Here is a 22,576-nt window from a genome sequence, read left to right as displayed (position 1 = left end):
AACTTAACCCATCTATAGATGGATACCTATAGGAAGGAATGGGGAAAATGGCAGACTTGTCTACTTAGAAACTTAGTTTGAGGCACAGCAGAAATTTCACAGGGGGGGCTAGAAACAGGCCAAGCACAGGGCACAGAAGAAGAGCTGCTACAAACCAAGAAGACTGTGCTAGAAAGTTCTGGCAACACAGCCCACAAGGCAGAGGAGCAATTGACTAACAATAAGGTAACAAATGAGGTAATAAAGCAGATGACACAACCTTGATGGCAGAAAGTGAGGAGGAATTAAAGAACCTTTTAATGAGGGTGAAAGAGGAGAGCGCAAATTATGGTTTGAAGCTCAACATCCAAAAAATGAAGATCATGGCCACTGGTCCCATCACCTCCTGGCAAACAGAAGGGGAAGAAATGGAGGCAGTGAAAGATTTTACTTTCTTGGGCTCCATGATCACTGCAGATGGTGACAGCAGCCACGAAATTAAAAGACGCCTGCTTCTTGGGAGAAAAGCAATGACAAACCTAGACAGCATCTTAAAAAGCAGAGACATCACCTTGCCAACAAAGGTCCGTATAGTTAAAGCCATGGTTTTCCCAGTAGTGATGTATGGAAGTGAGAGCTGGACCATAAAGAAGGCTGATCGCCGAAGAATGGATGCTTTTGAATTCTGGTGCTGGAGGAGACTCTTGAGAGTCCCATGGACTGCAAGAAGATCAAACGCATCCATTCTTAAGGAAATCAGCCCTGAGTGCTCACTGGAAGGACAGATCCTGAAGCTGAGACTCCAATACTTTGGCCACGAGAAGAGAAGAGAAGAGAAGAGAAGACTCCCTGGAAAAGAGGGTGAGATGGTTGGATAGTGTTCTCGAGGCTACCAGCATGAGTTTGACCAAACTGCAGGAGGCAGTGGAAGACAGGAGTGCCTGGCGTGCTCTGGTCCAGGGGGTCACGAAGAGTCAAACACAACTAAACGACTAAACAACAACAACAACAAGGTAACAAAATGTAAGGTTCTGCAGTTAGGCAGGAAGAACCAGCTGCACAAATATAAGATGGGGGACACCTGGATTGCCAGTAGTACATGTGAAAAGAATGCAGGGGTCTTAATAGACCACAAGCTTAAAAGGAGAAAGCTATTCTAGGCTGCATCAATGTAAGTATGGTGTCCTGATTTAGGGAAATAATAGTACCGCTCTATTCTGTCGTGGTCAGATCAAACTTAGAATACTGTGTCCAGTTCTGGGTGCCACAATTTAAGAAGGCTATTGACAAACTGGAACACTGGCAGAGAAGAGCAACCAAGATGATCAAGGGTCTGGAAACCAAGCCATATGAGGAACAGTTGAAGGAGCTAGGTATGTTTAGCCTGGAGAAGAGAAGACTGTGAGGAGATAGGATAGCCAACCACAAACTTCAGCTTTTCTCATGGATTAAAGTCACAAGAAAGGAGATTCTGAATAAACACCAGGAAGAGCTTTCTGACATTAGGAGCTGTTTGACTGTGGAATGGACTACTTCAAGAGGTTGTGGACTCTCCTTCCTTGGAAGTTTTTAAGCAGAGGTTGGATGGTCATCTATCATGGATGCTTTAGCTGAGATTCCTGCATTGCTGGGGTTCGGACTAGATGACCCCGGGGCTTCCTTCCAACTCTACGATTCTATGAACAGCAACCATAAACACATTTACCGTATTTACTTGAATGTAATGTGCACCGTTTTTGGCCAAATTACATCATGAAAATGAGGGTGTGCATCAGATTTGATGGCGCCAGCAAGTACTTTGTTGGTTTCAAGGTTTTTAAAATCGAGGTGCGCATTAGATTCACATAAATACGGTATTTAGCATTGAATCCTTCTGTAAAAGCTCAATATTTTACACAAATAGTATCATAGAGCCAGCGCTTCCAGAGAGATTGTATTTGTTTTCATCATTATTTTTATAATGTATTTTCTATTTTTTATATTGCAATTTTATGTTGTGAACTGCCCTGAGATCTAGGGATGAAAGGCTGTATACAAATGTAATAAATTATTATTATTATTATTATTATTATTATTATTATTATTATTATTATTTCTTCTTTGGCGATCACTCATAGCCAAGTAAGATTGCCTTCCATAAACACGGTTTTAATGGGTTTGGGGTTGGGTTTTTGGAAGATGCCTGTGCGTGAATTTGTTTTATGTGTGTAGATCAGTGCATGGTGACCAACGCACAGTCTTCGCAGTAGGGCTCTGTTCCAATGGCATGAAGTATTATTATTATAACGGGTGGGATTCAAGCACATACCAGCAAACTGAAGTTGTGCAACGGACGTTTATTGCTGGTCTTGTGCAACAAAGTCCCAATTTCAGACTTTTCGTGACATAAATACCTTTCCGAATTCTCAAAGCTGGGAGAGTCAACTATGGAAGAAGCCAAGCCTGTTGGCCTTGTGAGTGCCTGGATGGGGAGACTCCTGGGAAGCCATGTAAGCAGCTCTGGACTAAGGGAACAGAATAGGATGCAAGAATTACCAATGAACAAAATGACCAAAGGCGGGGAGGAAGCGCCACCATAAGAACAAAAGAAGAAGAGTCCTGCTGGAACAGGCCAACTACTCATCCAGTCCAGCATCCTGTTCTCACAGAGGCCAACCAGATGCCTGTGTGAAACCAGGGAGCAGGATTCCAGTGCAATAACAACTCTCCCTTCCTGTGGCTTCCAGCAACTGCTGTTCGGAATCATCGCTGCCTCTAACTATGGAAGCAAAGCACAGCCCTTATGGGTAGTAGCCACCAACAGTCCTCTTCTCCATGAAATCAGTCTAATCCTCTTTTAAAGCCATCCAAGTTGGTGGCCATCACTGCCTGCTGTGGGAGGGAGTGCCACAGTTTAACTATGCACTATGTTTATGCAAGGGACACGGGTGGCGCTGTGGGTTAAACCTAAGACTTGCCGATCAGAAGGTTGCTGGTTCGAATCCCTGCGACGGGGTGAGCTCCCATTGCTCGGTCCCTGCTCCTGCCAACCTAGCAATTCAAAAGCACGTCAAAGTGCAAGTAGATAAATAGGTACCACTCCGGTGGGAAGGTAAACGGCTTTTCCGTGCGCTGCTCTGGTTCGCCAGAAGTGGCTTAGTCATCCTGGCCTCAAGACCCGGAAGCTGTACGCCGGGTCCCTCGGCCAGTAAAGCGAGATGAGTGCCGCAACCCCAGAGTCAGTCACGACTGGACATAATGGTCAGGGGTCCCTTTACCTTTACCTATGTTTATGCAAGACAGGGATGGGGAACACACGGTCCTCCAGTTGTTGCTGGTTTCCCACCAGTAATATTAATACAGGCCAGGTGTGAGGAACCTGGTGCCCTCTATCTCTTTCTGAACTGCCACTTCCTATTGAATATGTTTTGTGGTGCTGATGGGAGAGCCAAGAACATCTGGAGCGGAGCTGTCACTTTCAGCTTCTCATTTTTCCAACCTTCAGGTCTGTTCTCCACATTTCCACATCAGTTTGCGAATCTTGCTTGAAAAATGCCCTTGTGAAGATCCATCAGCACTTCAATGCGAATTTCTCCTCTGCGCATGTTCGTATGCAAATCTGCCTAACATATACTTTTTTTTGGCAGAGCAATTTCCCCTAACATGAAGCAGTATTGCATGTTGTTTTTCACAGGTATGTGCGTGTTTACGCACAACCTCCCCTATTACATGGCTGGAGAACCACACTGCAAAAATTCAGGGTGGAAAAAAGAACCCTGGCTGAGCTTTGTCTCTTGTATTGCTTCAAAAATTGTGAATTAGGTAGGATTGCAAGGTGAATCGACTCTCTTCCCCTTCTATAGCTTCAGGTTCCCCATCCACGCTCCATGCCCACAAACCCACCAGAAGTAATCTGGTTTGCAGAGTGAGGAAAATGAGCATCATAACTTGACAAAGGTAAAAATAAAAGCCTCTCTGCACATTACATTTTTTAGGTGAATGTAACTTATGAATTGCTCTGCAAGGTGTTGCAAATCATGTTATCAAACAGGCACATTTGCAAGAAAGCCAGGATTGGCCCCCTGTTGAGGTGTGCTTTTACAGCAAACCATCTTGGCTGTGAGCCCTGGAAGACCTGCTCCCTCTCTTAAGCATTTCGAAAGGAAACATTGCCAAGGTCAAATATAACATGCACATTTAGAATAATTAGCAAGAGAATAAAATATGATCATAAGCACAGAACATATCTATTTCTGTTGCTGCGTTAAATGTGCATTCTGTTGTTGACCTCCTTTGTAACGTTTTGAAATCTTCAAAATAACATTTTAGTTTCCTGATAATTAAGTTGCTTTATATCTGACTTTCTTCAGGAATGTTTTATTCTGGATCGCTTTATTTGATGTTTTAATGTAGGTTGTACACTTCTTTAATGTATTTTTCTTAAAAACATAATTCAGTAGAGAAATGAAATGGAGAAGAATAGTAGGTAGAAGAAGAAACTCAGATTTGTTTCTGTGGGAATAGGTGAAACAGCCCTCTAATCCCCCCTGAATTTTGAAACTCACTGTAGATTTCTGCCATGGTGTTCTTCAGCCAATTTCAATCACCACATGATGTTTACAAAAAGCATGTGGCAAGGCTGGGCATTCCAAAGCTTGTTTAGTTGATCAGCTTTTGCCTGAAATCTTTGCATACGAAAATACTGTTATGATTGAGAAGCCTAGTTTGCTGGTCATTTTTAAACCCACAATATTTTTTGCTCGGTCCATATAGTCATCCACCTCTCAAGGCACCATTCTATTTCCCTTTCAATCTAATCCCCGTATCCATGTCTAATTCCCTGTATGATTTTCGCACATTTCTATTAAGTGACCAAAGACAAGGGAAAATGTCCAGACTTTCTTAGGAAATCAAAATTTCCTTTTTTCTTCCCCTCAATGGTGATCTATATTCCCCCTCCAATATAACAACTCACGAATATGGCTTTTAGAGTGTTACACCTGCAGATTACATGGCTTATTCAGAAATAATTTTATCACACTTGCCCTACCTGCAATAAGCAAATACTGAGGATTTGTTCCAGCTCTGTAGATTTCTATTGCAATATGGGCTGTGGCGTTCCAGTCTATTTTAAGCAATATTTGCTATTGATTTCAAAACAGATGAGGTGGAAATAAATGACAACATATGACATCTATGGCGGTAGATATTTTTTTAAAAAAAAGAGAGACATGTTTTCTACAAACAACCCACAAATTTGACTTTAAGACTGCAATCCTATACACTTACGTGGGAGTAAACCTCATTGACTTCAACAGGGCTTACTTCTGAACAGATATGCACAGCATTGTGTCATGTGAAGGTTAATTCAACAGCTTCACTTAGCAAACATGTCTTTCCCCAAAAAAGTTCATGGATGGAATCTTCTATCTTACAATTCATCAGAATAATAATAATAATAATAATAATAATAATAATAATGGGGTAATTTCATTCCTGCAAACACATCTGTCTTTTTGAAATCCTAACCTTCAAATCTTCTTACAAGATCAGATGATACTATAGACCATTTGATAAACAGTAGGAACATCTATTTTACATTCTATATAGAAGCATTGTTTTGAAAAACCCATTTGGAATCTTTGAGCCAGATTCCATTAAGGAATTTCAATTTCAACACACCCTGTTCATATCTCATTCGTCAAAACAACAACACCCCAATTCAACAAAGGACTGTCAAATCACATTTGAGTTAACAAGGCGGTCTGTTTTCTTTTTTTTGCAGTGTTCCGAAATTACATCTGAATAGACACACGTACACACACACACACACACACACACACACACACACACAGGCCCTTTCAGTTAGACACAGCTTGAATGTAAACCTCACACTCCAGGGGAACACAAACAATGCTGTTTCAACACTGATGGGGAAGAGGTGCCTTGGCAAAACGAAGAAGCATTTCAAAATGAGAAAAGGCGACAAAAGAAAAGGTTGGTAAAATGCGTAACAGATCGCCGTGCAGGGAAACAGAGTTGTTTCTCCCACCACAACAAAGGAAGGTTGCAAAGAGCCGCAAAGTCTGCATAAAAATGGCTGAAAAGCAGTGCTAAGGCGAGGAGAAGGTGGGCTGCCACACCCAGTAGGACAGCGTTCAAAATAAATCTCTTGTGACGGAAGGGTGGCACCTTATTCGCTTGCCTTCCTCTCCTCAACAGATGACCACGACCGTGAACCACTTTGGGAATATGATGGGCTTTAAATAAAAACAATAGGTAATGGTTTATTTCAGCGGCACACTGGGATTTTGAAAAGCCCAAGTCCTTGGCTGTGGGGAAAACCAAAGTTAGGTGATAGGGAAAAGGCGGTAAGATGGCTTGAGCAAGGGGCTCTCAAGACCAAGTGGAACTGCCGCCCGAGTTGCAATGGTCTCGCCAGAGCTTTCACAATGGGTGTGTCCCTTGACAAAAGCAAAACAAAACCGATGCACTAAGCTCTTTCCAAAACACAACCACCACAGAGCAGCCGAAACCAGAGACAGAAACATCCCCCCCCCCTCCAGGTTCCTGATCGCCTCTCCCAAGCACTTGGCTGAGCGATCACGCTAATTTAAGGGCAGCCGTACTCAAAACCCAGCAATAGGCAAGACAAACCTTCTCAGCGAGAAGGAAAGCTGATGTTGCATTTAAATAATAATAATAATAATAATAATAATAATAATGGAAACACATGGGAGTGGGGAATAAAAGACCCTGTTAAAAGACCACCACCAGCCTGAGATGCCTCTCTCGTTTCTGTTCTCAAGACAGCAGTAATGCCAAACAGAAATGTGTAGAAAACATTAAAAGCATGCAAGGGCCCCGGAGATGTGGATGGTAAAGAAGCAGCCGTAGTAATCATAATAACGGGGTGCAAAACACACGCATACTCTCCGCGACAAGTCTCCCCCATGCAATCTTTTTCAGGCATGCAAGGAGGAAGGAAAAGAACCGGAGCAGAAGAATTGTGTAAAAATATACCCTGGCCTTTCCAATTGCTCCAGAGGCATTCCATCTTCGTAGAATCGGCGCTGGCTTGCATCTTGCTTGGGGAGAGGAAGGGAACGGCTGGGTACCTTTCCTTCGGCTCAGAGTCAGGTGCTGCCTTTTGCTACCACTCAAGCATTCCAAGGCAGGGAGAGGTGAGTGGGTTTCGGCACGGCTGCCGCTGCTGCCGCTGCTTCTCTCTCTCTCTCTCTCTCTCTCTCTCTCTCTCTCTCTCTCTCCCTCTCCCTCTCCCCCCCCCCCTTGCACTGGCTACGGAGGGATGCTGTTAAGCAGAACAGAGGAAGATGGGGGAGGGCACAGTGTAAGCGCTGCAGTCGCCACTGCAGCAAATCAGCAAAAAGGATGCTGCGATTGCCCCTGGGGACCAGTCTCTTTTGTAAAAAAAAAAGGGGGGGGGGGGAGAAAGATGCTGCGGTTGCTTTGCAAGTAATAGTAATGATGGAGATTTATTTTTATTTTTTATTTTATTTTTTGTAAGAGGAGATGCTTAATGATGTTAAGCCGGCGGAACGGTTAACCAAACCTGACAGCGAAGGAACAAAAACAAATTGGGTGTGGATGGGGAAAGGGGGAGAAGAGGGAGAAATGGTGGGGAGGGGGAGAGGGCGATAGAGAGCGAGAATAAGGGTGTGGCTTGCTATGTGTTTACAGCCAGCAGACACTCGGCCTCTTCCAGAAATTTCTTGATAATTTCAAGAAATCCAGTGTTTTTCTTGGGATTTGTATGGCAAAGGCTGTCGATTCTGCCGCTCCTCTCCAGCCCATCTGGCCTCTCCTAATCCTGCTTTCCCAGACATATATGCCAACACCACCGCTGAACGGCAGGGTAGGAAGCAAAGATCAAGATCCAGCACTAAATCACAAATTGTGCCTTACTGTGTATGACAAGAGAGTCTTAGGTTACATTTGCCATGCTCACTGGCACCCTTCCAGTATAATCCATACTGGGGATATGTATGTAAAACCAGCAAAATCAACACACTGCCACCATCCAACAGACCTCACACAACTAGGCACAGAGATGAACGGAGGTTTGGTTTTCCATGCAAATGTAGCTAATTCACACTTTTTGAATCAATATGCAGACCAAAGCACAGGGTCATGGTTCGAAATTTGCACTATTCCGAATTTTGCAACACCACGTAATGTGTGCAAAAATGCACATATTAAAGAAAACAGCGTATGAAATGCATTCCATTAGGAGAAATAGCTTGCAAAAAAATCTGTACAGCAGGCAAATCTGCACACAAACGTGCATACAAGGAAAGGTCTGCGCTATGGCGCTAAATAATTTTTGGGGACCTTTTCGAATGAAATCACAGCCTGATGCAGAAATGTGGAAAGCCAAGCTTAAGAACAGAAAAGTGAGACACTGACAGAAATCGACAGGGTCACCCAGAATCACCCACACAGCCACAGCTCACATCTGTCTCATGTTTGGCACCGGTAGTGTGCTCCAGAGGTTAGATAGACTGTTGGGTTTCAGGACCACTTCACAGGCCCTTTTCTGACATGGAGATTTCTTCCATGCCACCTAATACACGGATGGCAATCTGGGTACCCATAAGTAACATCTGGCTTTCTCCATCCCCTTCTGTGATTGGGTAGAAGAGCAAGGTTCCCCTTCTGAACTAGAGGCTCCCCCAGAGGCATCTTCACTGGGGAGCTGAGATATCATTGGAACATAAGCTTCTCTTAAACCAAGGTACCACTGTATTAAAAACATAAAACATCAAACATTAAAAACTTCCCTAAACAGGGCTGCCATCAGATGTCTTCTAAAAGTCAGATAGTTGTTTATTTCCTTGACATCTGAAGGGAGGGCGTTCCACAGGGCAGGTGCCACCACCAAAAAGGCCCTCTGCCTGGTTCCCTGTAACTTGGCTTCTCGCGGGGAGGGAACTGCCAGAAGGCCCTTGGAGTTGGACCTTAGTGTCCGGGCTGAACAATGGGGGTGGAGACGCTCCTTCAGGGATACTGGGCTGAGGCCGTTTAGGGCTTTAAAGGTCAGCACCAACATTTTGAATTGTGCTCAGGAATGTTCTTTTGGAAACCAGACATCCAACACGGCTTCCGGGGCTTCCGATTGGCTGCAGGAGCTTCCTGCAGCCAATTGGAAACAACGCTTTGGTTTCCGAACGTTTTGGAAGTCGAACGGACTTCCGGAACTGATTCCGTTCGACTACCAAGGTGCCACTGTACATAACAAAAATAAACACAAGAACAGCTCAATAATTCCCCCACCCCCCAACACATTTTAAAAGGGCAGTGGATGTCAATCAGCCAAAAGACCTGGTTGAAGAGGAACATTTTTGTCTGGCACCTAAAGGTGTATAATGATGGTGCCAGCCGAACCTCCCTAGGGAGAGCATTCCACAAACAGGAAGCCACTGCAGAAAAGGCCCATTCTCATGTTACCTCCCTCCAGTGTGGTGTAGTGGTTAAGAGTGGTGGACTCGTAATCTGGTGAACCGGGTTCGCTTCCCTGCTCCTCCACATGCAGCTGCTGGGTGACCTTGGGCCAGTCACACTTCTCTGAAGTCTCTCAGCCCCACTCACCTCACAGAGTGTTTGTTGTGTGGGAGGAAGGGAAAGGAGATTGTTAGCTGCTTTGAGACTCCTTCGGGTAGTAATAAAGCGGGATATCAAATCCAAACTCTTCTTCTTCTTCTTCTGGATGGCTCATGGAGGAGGCACTTGAAGAAGGGCTTCCAAGAATGATCTCAGGGTCTGGGTAGGTTCATATGGAGAGAGGCAGACCTTGAGGTTCTTGGGCTTACTCCCAGGTGAAGTTAGGATCACAGCCTTAGTCCTCATTTCCCACTTGAAGGGAGCTATGGGTAGATGCAAGGGCATCTGCCCAAAATCTTTCCCCACACCAGCCACTCTCCTCTCTCACTGTTTATTTTAGATTGTAATCTCCTTGACAGCAGGGGCCTGTCAGTATGGCACAAAGCACAATGACAGCTTGTGGTGGAAATAACAACAAAATTAGAAAAAAGGCTATCAGTGACGTAGGGAGTGAATGCTGCGTACTTTTCGCTCTGTGTACACTTCTAGTTGAGTGTATGGGTGCCTCCAGACTGGCATTCCTTAGCAGGAAAGATTCAAGCACATGGCATAGATTTAGCTTTGTGTAGATTAAAGCACTATTTTCCCCTAGCGCAACAAATCCACTTTAAAAAAAGAAACAGGCTTTTGTTCTGGTTAGGAAAGTTGAAGGAAAACACACTGGGAAGTGCAGAATAAGCGACTGAGGAAGATTTGCAAACATCCCACAAGCAAATTAGTATGAATGAAGGATGAATAATAATAATAAACGAATTCCTATGTCCCACAAATAACCCAGAGATGCATTTTAAATAAAAGCACACATTCAACTCACGTAAAAACATGCCAATTCCCGGACCATCCACGGGCCGGATTTAGAAGGTGATTGGGCCAGATTCAGCCCCCGGGCCTTAGTTTGCCTACCCATGGTCTACCCTGAAACTTTCACAGGCAATTGAAAGCAGGATTGTGTCTAACTGCCCCACTATCATCATGAGAACAAATCATCATGGATGCACAATAAAATGGATGCCTGAAAGGACCCTCCAGATAAGCTTTGTGCAAACAAATGCTCAATAAGCAGGTCATCTGGAAGAGCTCCAAGTGGAGCAAAACAGCAGCAAAATCAGAAGAAACCAACTCATTAATTCCTTCACTCATCTGCCATCGGTAACACACTTCCCCAACTCCGAGATTAATCACAATGTGAAATAAGCAGAACAGCGACATGCAAACAAAAATGAAGAAGTGCAACGGAATGCATAAAAACTACTTTAAACAGACACTAAGATAAATAGGGCCGTTGCAGTGTTTGAAAAGCCCACCTCACCAGGACACAGGGCCTCATACTAAGCCCTGTGTCAAGTTTGAGGGGCCCTGGAGTCAGGTGATTTCTGGGCCCCGCCAGTGCCTCTCTAGTGGCACCCTCCCAACAAGCCCTGAGATTTGACTTTGTGGCACACTGGGGATGGGCACGTGACCCTAGGTTCCCGCCCCCTGCTTGCTGTGAGATCCAGACCGTCATACCTCGGGTTACAGCCGCTTCAGGTTGCGTTTTTTCAGGTTACGGACCACTGAAACCCGGAACGGGTTACTTCCGGGTTTTGGCAGTCGCCATGCACAAAAGCACTAAATCGCGCATGTGCAGAAGCACCGAATCGCAACCCGCGTGTGCGTAGACATGGGTTGCGAATGCTGCAGGTTGCGAACGTGCATCACGTTCACGTTCGCAACCCGGGCATCCATTGTATTCTCAAATATAGAATCACAGAATTGCAGAGTTGAAAGGGACCCCAAGGGCTATCTAGTCCAACCCACTGAAATGCAGGAAACGCATCCTGTCCGGTTCAGGCAAAAAAACATTTCAGGTCTTGAAGCACCTTAGAAAGCACCTTTTTCTCTGGCAGGAATATTCATGCCCATTTCTGCTCCTACGGCATGCAGATGGTAGCATGGAATTGAACTAAGGTACAGAATTGGTCCTCGGTGAACCAAGATGATTTGTTTCCAGATTTCAAGGCCAACCCGGCCTGTCAACCAGGTATGGAGGCTGCATTTTCGCACTGTGGCCTTGGAAGACTTGCCTGCAAAGAGTTTGAGCAAATGGGTGTGGCTCCCTTGGTTAAAATCTCGAAAGAGACTCTTGTTGTCTAGTGAAAATGGTTATTTGCTAAGAAATAACTGCATTTTTAAAAATGTGAATTTTCCCCCACAGTAGATACTGTCAGGAGCTCGGCCTACACTCAAGTAGGACCCTGGCAGAGACACATGCCCGACTGGCATGTTCTCTCCCTCCTGGTCTTCCGTTCGGGAGCTTCAAAAGCTCTCTTCTGCCCGAACATCACAGCGACCGATGCCAACCGACACCGGCACACTTAGGGATCCACAGAGTTTACGCATCATGCGTGACAGACCTCAGCAACTCAGCATTTTGGCTAATCTACTTTATTTACATATAAACACACACAGAGCACTGCAACATGGCTCCCTCTCTCTCTAGCATCAGACAGCTAAGAGAAAAAGAACAAAGGACAATAGTCCCACTTCACGGAACACAGCAACACAAACATCCTGTCTCCGTCACTTCCCACTCTGTGGAGTCAAAACATACACCGTCATGTGATAGATAAAAATCCCATGACTGCAATCACAGAGCAGGAATTCTAACAGATACGTCTCCCCATGTTGCTGCAAGCCACATTCGCTTGCTGCTTTACTGATGCCTCAAAGCTCCCTATGGGCACCAACACCAGTGTGATTTGCCCTGGATATGTGGTAGAATTCATTGGTCCAACTAGCTCAATGCGGCCTACTCTGCCTGGCAGTGGCTCTCTAAAAAGGTAAAGGGACCCCTGACCGTTAGGTTAAGTCATGGCCGACTCTGGGGTTGCGGCGCTCATCTCGCTTTATTGGCCGAGGGAGCCGGTGTACAACTTCCGGGTCATGTGGCCAGCATGACTAAGCCGCTTCTGGTGAACCAGAGCAGCGCACGGAAGCACCGTTTACCTTCCTGCCAGAGCGGTACCTATTTATCTACTTGCGCTTTGACATGCTTTCGAACTGCTAGGTTGGCAGGAGCAGGGACCGAGCAACGGGAGCTCACCCCGTCGCAGGGATTCGAACCACCAACCTTCTGATCGGCAAGTCCTAGGCTCTGTGGTTTAACCCACAGCGCCACACGCGTCCCAGTGGCTCTGTAGGACCGCAGAAAAAAGGGCATCTCTCCTAGCTCCATCTAGAGAGGTTGAGCGTTGAAACAGGGACCTTTTGCATGCAAGTCATGTGCTCTTATCACCGAGCGAAGGCCCTGGGGGGCCACAAGAATCTGTCCTATACTTAGAGCTGCTAGACATAAAAAGCAGCTCTGGTTGCCAGTTTGTTCTGGGCTCCGTCCAAAGTGCTACAGCCCCCCCCCCAACACATTTAACGGATTAAAATCAGGACACCCTTGTGTATTTGGAAACACTCCTATCAACGCAACAGGGAACACCGAGAGAGCTTCCCACCACCAATGACTAAACCCTGAAGGGCTTTCTCTTCCAGCTCTGCATTGTAGAAGAGAGTAAGATGAGCCCTGTTGGATCAGGCCCATCTAGTCCGGCATCCTGTTCTCACAGGGGCTGACCGGATGCTTGTGGGAAACCTGCAAACCAGGCTCAAGCCCAAGAGCCCTCTCCCCTGCTGTGATTTCCAGCAACTGGTATTCAGAATAATAATAATAATAATAAAATTTTATTTATACCCCGTCCTTCCCGGTTCAGAAAACCGGGCTCAGGGCGGCTAACAACAGATTTAAAACACTTAATTGATGCAACAACAACAAAAAAAACAGCATAAAATACAGTATAAAACGTGAATAGCAATAAATTCAGAATTCAAAAATCAATTTAGGGGGGGAAATCTATCCAATAAACATTAGATGATCACCAGGGCTAGCTGGCTAAATTAGTCCTATTTGGGCCAGCGAGCAGACCAGGGGAGAATTAGCTGTGGGATCTCAGGGCGGGTAAACTTCATAAAAAGGTGGGGGAGGGAAGGAAGGGGAATAAAAGACCAGGCTAAGTTCAAACTGAAAGCCAGGAGGAATAGCTCTGTCTTACAGGCCCTGCAGAAGGAAGTTAAATCCTGCAGGGCCCTGGTCTCATGGGACAGAGCATTCCACCAGGTCGGAGCCATCACTGAGAAGGCCCTGGCCCTGCTGGAGGATAAGCTGACTTCCTTAGGGCCCTTGCTGCCTCTGGATGTGGAGGTAGAGCATAGCCGTGAGGACTAGCAACCATTGATGGCCCTCTCTGCCACGCATTTGCCTGACCCTCTTTTGAAGCCGTCCACTGTGGCAGTGAGTTCCATAGTCACCACAGATTTGTATAACGGCATTGTTTTCTCAAGTTTTATTTTCAATCCTTTCTTATTGATTCACAGCATGGAATTTGCTCTTTTTTGCAGCTGCAGCACACCCTGTCAATGTTTCCATGGAGCTATCTCTTATGACCCCAAGGTCTCATTCCTGGTTAGTCACCACCAGCTCAGACCCTGTAAGTGTATATGTGAAATTAAGTTGTTTTGCCCCAACATGCAAGAAAGTTTTAAAACAGCAACAAATATCTTGGATAGGACAGCCAGAGCTACCACCAACAACATCTGGTTTTAGGAACTTTTTCTTGAGCTTGCTTTTTCCTCCTCCCTCCCATTCCCTTTTCCTTCTGTGTCATGTCTTTTTAGATCATCAGCCTGAGGTCATGGACCACCTTAGTACTGATTTTTGTAAGCCTCTCTGAGAGACCTTTTGGCCCAAAGGCAAGGTCTTAAGGCTGTAAATAACAAATCAATAAAATGTGGGCTGTAAGGAATAAGCTGTAGAAACACAACCATATTAGTTCTAAGGCGATTTCATGATCTTGCGTTGTCAAGGAGAAAACGCCGAATCGTAAAGCGTGGCGGATGACAATTGGCCAGCGATGAATGAATTCTGAAGACCAAGTTTCCCAGAGCTTGGCTTCCAAAACCAGGACCAGATTTGAAATACATGCACACAGTGTGTGCAATTGCAATAATTAAGCCTTACTTTGGCACAGGAACAATGAGCAGATTTCCCCAAACTGCTGATTAATTTAGAGTTTGCTTGCTGCTGTTGTGCCTCTCCTGGTCTGCTTCTCCTCTCCCACTCACAAGACTGACACCCAGAATGAAATGGGACCAAAAATCCAGACTGCAGGCATTTAATCCAAGCGTGTTATCTTTGGCAGACCTCTTTGCCCTGCACATGCATTTATATAAGTTTTTAAAAGAACAAAGAAAGATGTGCTGTGCTGATACAGACTATCGCGTGTGCATCTGTTCACATTTGGGCATCCTCCTGAGTCAGCTAGGCTGAGTAACTGAGAATCTTTTCAGAGCCAATCCTGAGCTATTTGACAGTTCAACTTCAAGCAGCTGCTTCAGGAAAAATAAATATAGAAAGAGTACAGATATTGGTGCTTGCAAAACTCTGTGCACACAGGTGATACAACCCCCTCCCTTTGGGCGCAGCCACATCTTTACCTGCCCCACACCTGACAGGCGAAGGGCTGGAGGGCTTGACCAAAATGGCTTTGCAGGCCAAACAACGGGAGCTGGTGGGCCTAATTACCGTATTTTTCATAGAATCATAGAGTTGGAAGAGACCACAAGGGCCATCGAGTCCAACCCCCTGCCAAGCAGGAAACACCATCAGAGCACTCCTGACATATGGTTGTCAAGCCTCTGCTTAAAGACCTCCAAAGAAGGAGACTCCACCACACTCCTGGGCAGCAAATTCCACTGTCGAACAGCTCTTACTGTCAGGAGGTTCTTCCTAATGTTTAGATGGAATCTTCTTTCTTGTAGTTTGGATCCATTGCTCCGCGTCCGCTTCTCTGGAGCAGCAGAAAACAACCTTTCTCCCTCCTCTATGTGACATCCTTTTATATATTTGAACATGGCTATCATATCCCCCCTTAACCTCCTCTTCTCCAGGCTAAACATGGCCAGCTCCCTTAGCCGTTCCTCATAAGGCATCGTTTCCAGGCCTTTTCGCTCTATAGGACGCACTTTTTCCCTTCTAAAAAGTAAGGGAAACTGTGTGTGCGTCTTATGGAGCGAATGCAGGCTGCGTGGCTAAGCCCAGAGCCAGAACAGGGAGACGGAGCGCTGCGCAGCTTGGGGATGGCTGCGCAAAGCCTCTGCAGGGCAGCAGGGTGAAGGCACCCTGCTGCCCTGCGGAGGCTTCACAGGCTGTCCCCAAAGCCAGAGCAGCAAGAGGCTATCCCAGAAGCCAGATCCCTCTTGCTACTTCTGGGGTTCAGAATTTCTTTCTTCTTGTTTCCTCCCCCCAAAACTAGGTGCGTCTTATCATCCGGTGCGTCCCATAGAGCGAAAAATATGGTAATTTGTAATCCGCTTTGACGGTTTTTCTACAGTCAAATTTTATGAACTAACAAATAAGTAAATAAGCCCATAAACCAGTGGTTCACCAGTGCTGGTGTAGACTACAAGCCTCTGCTCACACAGAGAACTTATTCACGCACACACAAGGTCTTCACCTGGAGGTAGCCTTAGACCTTTCGATGCTCCAAGCCATTGGCCCTCCTGATTTGGCTCTCCACTCATTCTCTTGCCCTCTCTGCTCCTCCCTTCTGTAGCCAGAAAGGCACATGTGACAGCCTTTGAAAATGGCTATCATATCTCCTCTCAGTCTCCTCCTTTCCAGGCTAAACATACCCAGCTCCTTCCAGCGCTCCTCATAAGGCTTGGTTTCCAGACCCTTGATCATCTTGGTTGTCCTCCTCTAGACACGTTCCAGCTTGTCAACATCCTTCTTAAATTGTGGTGCACAGAAATAGTATTCCAAGTGTGGTCTGACTAAGGCAGAATAGAGTGGTGCTATTACTTCCCTTGATCTGGACACTATACTTCTGCTGATGCATCCTAGAATAGCGTTAGCTTTTGTTTCTGCTGCTTCACACGGTTGACTCATGTTAAGCTTGTGGTCCACCAAGACCCCTAGAACCTTTTCACATGTACTGCTAGAAAGCCAGGTGTCCCTCATCTTATATTTATGCATCTGATTCTTCCTGCCTAAGTGCAGAACCTTACATTTGTCCCTGTTGAAATTCATTGTTAGCTTACGCCCAGTTCTCCAATCTGTTAAGGTCATGAAGGAGCGTCTCCACCTCCATCGTTCTGCCCGGACACTGAGGTCCAGCGCCGAGGGCCTTCTGGCGGTTCCCTCACTGCGAGAGGCCAAGTTACAGGGAACCAGGCAGAGGGTCTTCTCGGTAGTGGCGCCCGCCCTGTGGAACGCCCTCCCATCAGATGTCAAAGCGATAAACTTCTGAAGGCAGCCCTGTTCAGGGAAGTTTTAAATATGTGACATTTTAGTGTATTTTTTATCTTTGTTGGAAGCCGCCCAGAGTGGCTGGGGAAACCCAGCCAGATGGGCGGGGTACAAATAATAAATTATTATTATTATTATTATTATTATTATTTTGAATTCTGATTCTGTCTTCAGCGGCATTAGCTACCCCTCCCAATTTGGTGTCATCTGTGAATTTGACGAGCACTCCCTCAATTCCTTAATCCACGTCATTTATAAAGAAGTTGAACATGCTTTAGCTGAGATTCCTGCATTGCAGATTCTTGGGTTCCCTTCCAATTCTACAATTCTATGATTCCATGAATAACATAATGACAATGCAATTTATGAAATAAATTGTGTAAGGTTCATAGAAAGCAAAGACGCATAGCAGTGGTTTGGGCAGAAATAATAACAATACAGTGGTACCTTGGGTTACATACGCTTCAGATTACATATGCTTCAGGTTACACACTCCACTAACCCAGAAATTGTGCTTCAGGTTAAGAACTTTGCTTCAGGATGAGAATAGAAATCATGCTCCGGTGGCGCAGCAGCAGGAGGAGGCCCCATTAGCTAAAGTGGTGCTTCAGGTCAAGAACAGTTTCAGGTTAAGTACGGACCTCCGGAACGAATTAAGTACTTAACCTGAGGTACCACTGTATTGTCATTGTACAACCTGTGTACAATGAAATTAAACGAGCCTCCCTCCAAAACATTCAGTCTCTTATCAAACAACACACCACCTTGCAAGTCAATTTTTCATTCAACAGCCTAACAGCCCATGGATAGAAGCTATTTTTTAGCCTGTTGGTACGGCTGATTATACTTCTATATCTCCTGCCTGAGAGTAGAAGATTAAAGAGGTGATGGCCGGGGTGTGAGTTATGCCTGAGAATTTTTCTCGCTCTCCTAAGGCAACAATCCCTTGCAATGTCATCTAGTGGACTCAAGGGACAGCATATGATATCATGAACTGCAGCGGAAAGAAAACAGCAGTGCATGAGGCGACTATAGCGCAGGATGGAAAACAATGCCTTCTTACATCCCTAGGCAATGACCGCCTCCTCTGTCACTGCGCTGGAAAAGACCTGGCATGAGACAGCACAGAACTGACTCCAAAACATCCAATTTATTTGCTGCTGACAAACGTCTGGCATCCGTGATGTACAGTACCTGATAGCTCATCATTTGATTATTCATCAGCTCATGAGCTGTAGCCAGGGTTTGACTCAGTTCACATTTACAGGCAAATCTACCTGATTCACGCTTTCTGAAACAATACATGAACCAAAGCACAGCCAGGCTGCAAAATCTGCAGTACGGTTCTCTTGCCCAGTAGCAGGCATTTGCAAATTTAAGATAGGAAAGATGAGAAACTGAGGGAACCAAAACTGGAATATGCATCCATTCCTATGAACGTGACTTGATAGCTCATCATTTGATTATTCATCAGCTTGTGAGGAGCAGCTTCCTTTGCTGATCAGATGCTGTGTCTCTGAATCTTGCCTATTCCCATCAGGATGGATGCTCAGTAAATAGGTCATCTGAGTTGGGAGCATATTTGGGAATGGAGTGGGTCGGATTATTAATATTAATATTAATATTATGTATTCTACTTCTTACCCGCCCTTCATCATCAGTACTCAGGGCAGGTGACATTAACTTAAAACTCACTATTAAAAACAGTTTAGAACAAATCATAGAAAGAGGAATAGGGCCTTCTGTGTGGATGTCTGGCTTTCTGATGTTGCAGAGCAAAAATTATGTAGGCAGGATTGCAAAGAGCTCTGGGTGAAGGGGCACTAAAATGGGAAATCCATGTAAATAAAACGTCAATGGGGGGTGGGGGAATATTTTTCTAACTTCACATTTGAGTTTTGAACTGGCAGTGACTGACCAGGAAAGAGATCTTGGGATTGTGCTGGATAGATCACTTAAAATGTCCACTTAAAGTATGGTAACAGTGAAAAGGACCGATTTCATGTTAGGAATAATTATGAAAGAAGAAGAAGAGGAGTTTGGATTTGATATCCCGCCTTTCACTCCCCTTCAGGAGTCTCAAAGCGGCTCACATTCTCCTTTCCCTTCCTCCCCCACAACAAACACTCTGTGAGGTGAGTGGGGCTGAGAGACTTCAGAGAAGTGTGACTGGCCCAAGGTCACCCAGCAGCTGCATGTGGAGGAGCGGAGACGCAAACCCGGTTCCCCAGATTACGAATCTACCGCTCTTAACCACTACACCACACTGGCTCATTGAAAATGAAACTGCTACTATGGTAATGTCTTTTGACAAACCTATCATGCGACCACACAATGGACACTATGCACGGTTCCAGTTACTGCACCTCAAAAAGGGTATCGTAAAGCTGGGGAACGTGTAGGAAAGGACAACCATAGGGACATAGGAAGCTGCTGAATCAGACCACTGGTCCATCTGGGTCAGGATTCCCTCCTCCTCCAAGGAGTCTCCAGCACTGCGATCAACCCTGGGGAGTCTTCAGGCCCAGATTTTTACATCACTGCTCCAGAGGCTTCCTATACCAATTACCCCGACACCTTGGACCTTGGAAGAAATTGGCACGCCATCACCAGGACCATGGAAACCGATGAAATGGCAAGTCTGAAGGAGCTTGAAGGCTTCTAGCAAAGTGCCTTATTAGCTTCATCCCAAGCCTCCTCTGGAAGAGGAAGAAGCTAGTAGCCTGGGCTTCCATGCTGACCATGCAGGAGCAAGCTGCCTCTCCTCCACACCCAGTCTAAAAACAGTAGTAGTAGTAGTAGTAGTAGTAGTAGTAGTAGTAATAGTAGTAGTAATTTATTATTTATACCCCACCCATCTGGCTGGGTTTCCCCAGCCACTCTGGGCGGCTTCCAACAAAATATTAAAATAAATAGTCTGTTAAACATTAAAAGCTTCCCTAAACAGGGCTGCCTTAAGATGTCTTCTAGAAGTCTGGTAGTTGTTCTTCTCTTTGACATCTGGTGGGAGGGCCTTCCACAGGGCTGGTGCCACTATCGAGAAGGCCCTCTGGTAGTTGTTCTTCTCTTTGACATCTGGTGGGAGGGCCTTCCACAGGGCTGGTGCCACTATCGAGAAGGCCCTCTGCCTGGTTCCCTGTAACCTCGCTTCTCGCAGGGAGGGAACCGCCAGAAGGCCCACGGAGCTGGACCTCAAGTGTCCGGGCAGAATGATAGGGGTGGAGACGCTCCTTCAGATATACTGGACCGAGGCCGTTTAGGGCTTTAAAGGTCAGCACCAACACTTTATATTGTGTTCGGAAATGTACTGGGAGCCAATGTAGATCTTTCAAGACCGGTGTTATGTGGCCTCGGCGGCCACTCCCAGTCACCAGTCTAGCTGCCACATTCTGGATTAGTTGTATTTTTTGGGTCACCTTCAAAGGTAGCCCCACAAAGAGTGCATTGCAAGCCCCACATAGAGTGCAATCCATGCGAGAGATAACTAGAGCATGCACCACTCTGGCGAGACAGTCTGCGGGCAGATAGGGTCTCAGCCTGCGTACCAGATACTTACTTACTTGCCTTTTAGCACCATAGTAAAAAAAGAAGAAGCTTTTTTGGGGAGGGGGCAGGCTACTGACTTTCATGGTCTTATTTACAAGGCTGGTCTGTAATGTAAAAGCAGTCCAGCACTTAGCAAATGGTTTATGACTTTGACCCTGTAAGTGTGTGAGCAGCGCTGAATAATTTACATGCACAAAATCACTTGCAAAGCCTTCCCTTGGTTGTTGTTTCCCCCCCCCCCATCGCAGTCACCATGTGGAGAAGGTCATTTGCCGAGGGTAAACAACAGCAGAGCCACCGCCCAAGGCCATCCATTAAGTGCACCACTCAAAGGGACAGGCTTTCTTAGGTCTGCATCTGAAAACTCTGCCCACTGCCTTATAATCAGCCCAGGGTAGGATCTGGAGCGGTGTGTGTTTTTAATCTCTGCCACTGAATCTGGATTATGGTAATTAACCATTCTTTTAGGAATGTTCACCCGGAGCAAACAGCTCAGCAATTAGTATTTAGGGGTAATATTGTTAAGATCAGGACGGGCGGGTCGCTGCTGGGTGGATGGGATTATCTGGAGCAGCACTTGATTTCTTCAGCATTCTAAAGGGAGTCATCAATCTACTTCTTCTTGTAAATCCCTCAAAGAGCCACTTTGCCAAAGATCCTGCATAGAGTCATTGGGCTCTACAAGGCCAATCTCTTGGGAACAGCAGGCCTAATGCATTGGAAAAAGTCAACAGGGGGGGCATATTGAGAGCTACGGTACTCAATGTTGGAGACATTTTTCTCGACATTTATTGTTTGCAGGATAATGAAATAAATAATAATAATAATAATAATAATAATAATAGTAAAGTAAGGAAGACGTCCTTGTCATATCCCTAGTTAATAATAATTTTATTATTTGTACTATGCCCATCTGACTGAGTTGCCCTAGCCACTCTGGGCAGCTACTGACTTCCCCAGCCCAATACTATTTTTCTTCATGAAACACTTTTGATATTTTAAAAAACTAGACACCTAATAGGATCCAATAGCAATAACTCTTCCACAGGTAAAATAGAATTAGGGATGCAAAGGCAGATTAACACACCCATTCTTGACATAAAGAAGTCTACAAAAGTAGGGTTACCAGCCTAGTTTTGTTTGTGCACTTGTGTGTTGCAATTGATGGGGATGCCCAACACCAAGGAGAAGGATGATGGCCCCAACAAAGGGAGAGCCAAGCTTCCTGGTTGCACCAGCACCTTGGAGAGAGTCCATGGTGTGAGTTCAGGACCACGGACAGCACTCCTGCAGCCAAAGCAAAACGTCCAAGTTCTCTCAGCAAGATCCTGGGCCAACTGCTTGAGTTTCAGAACAGAGCGGTGTAGTCACTGCCACGTTGCCCCTGCCCCTGCCCCCACCCAGCTCTGCCACATCAAGGAAGGGGGGGAACAGGATCTGCACCTCCTGGATTAATGTCCCAACTCAAATGCAGCTGTTCCTGAGCGTATTGCACGTGTGTGTCGTCATACGTACAACACGCAATGCATGTTGCAAGTCCAGTGGCCGGCTCCTCCAGAGCGCTCATGCGTGCACCATGCGCACACACATACACCCCCCAATCTTGTGGGAACCTGGCACCTCTGCTGGGCGCTGGGCACACATTTGTTCCTATTGTTGATTTCTGCTTCTAGATGCTGGATCGTGACATCCTATAGCACAACCTCTGCCATGCAAGAATCAGAGCTCAAGCATCCATGACGGATGGCTATCCAAACTCTACTTAAAAACCTCCAAAGAAGGAGAGTACGCCACCTCCCGAGGGAGACCGTTCCACTGCTGAACAGCTCTTAGATAAATTTTAGGTGGGGCAGAAATTTATCAGACACTGTGACAGCTGTTTTTCTCAAAGCGCTGGCTCTAATACGTAGCTTTTTGCCCTCCGCTATCTCCCATGTTGCAGCCTCCTTGACCAGGAAACCGGCAAAAGAATAAAACTCCTTTTCCTAAAAGCAGACAAGATGGGACTCCTAAAGTGCCACTCCTGTAAATGTGGCAGGTTGGGTTGAGCTGAAATAATAATAATAATAAACTTAGAATGACATTGATGAATTTTAGCAGTGCGTTTCTTTTAAAGCT

General features: G+C 45.7%; 1 protein-coding gene across 4 annotated transcripts in view; it reads right to left on the bottom strand.

Annotated features, from left to right (window-relative positions):
• Positions 1 to 22,576, bottom strand: part of RTN1 (reticulon 1) — a 133,060-nt gene that overhangs the window by 24,953 nt on the left and 85,531 nt on the right. The window contains exon 1 of one of the 4 annotated variants that reach the window (XM_083436019.1): positions 6,982 to 7,232. The exons of the other annotated variants lie outside the window; for them this stretch is intronic. Coding sequence (XP_083292145.1) covers positions 6,982 to 7,042 — 61 coding nt within the window. The 5' untranslated portion in view covers positions 7,043 to 7,232. Of the gene's footprint in view, positions 1 to 6,981; positions 7,233 to 22,576 lie in introns of those variants that run through there. 4 annotated transcript variants of the gene reach the window in all.

Source organism: Podarcis tiliguerta, assembly GCF_965153285.1.
Source record: "Podarcis tiliguerta genome assembly, chromosome: 1".
Taxonomy (NCBI): Eukaryota; Metazoa; Chordata; class Lepidosauria; order Squamata; family Lacertidae; genus Podarcis; species Podarcis tiliguerta.
The sequence above is the reverse complement of the archived record's forward strand: the minus strand, read 5'-3'. Positions and strand labels throughout refer to the sequence as shown.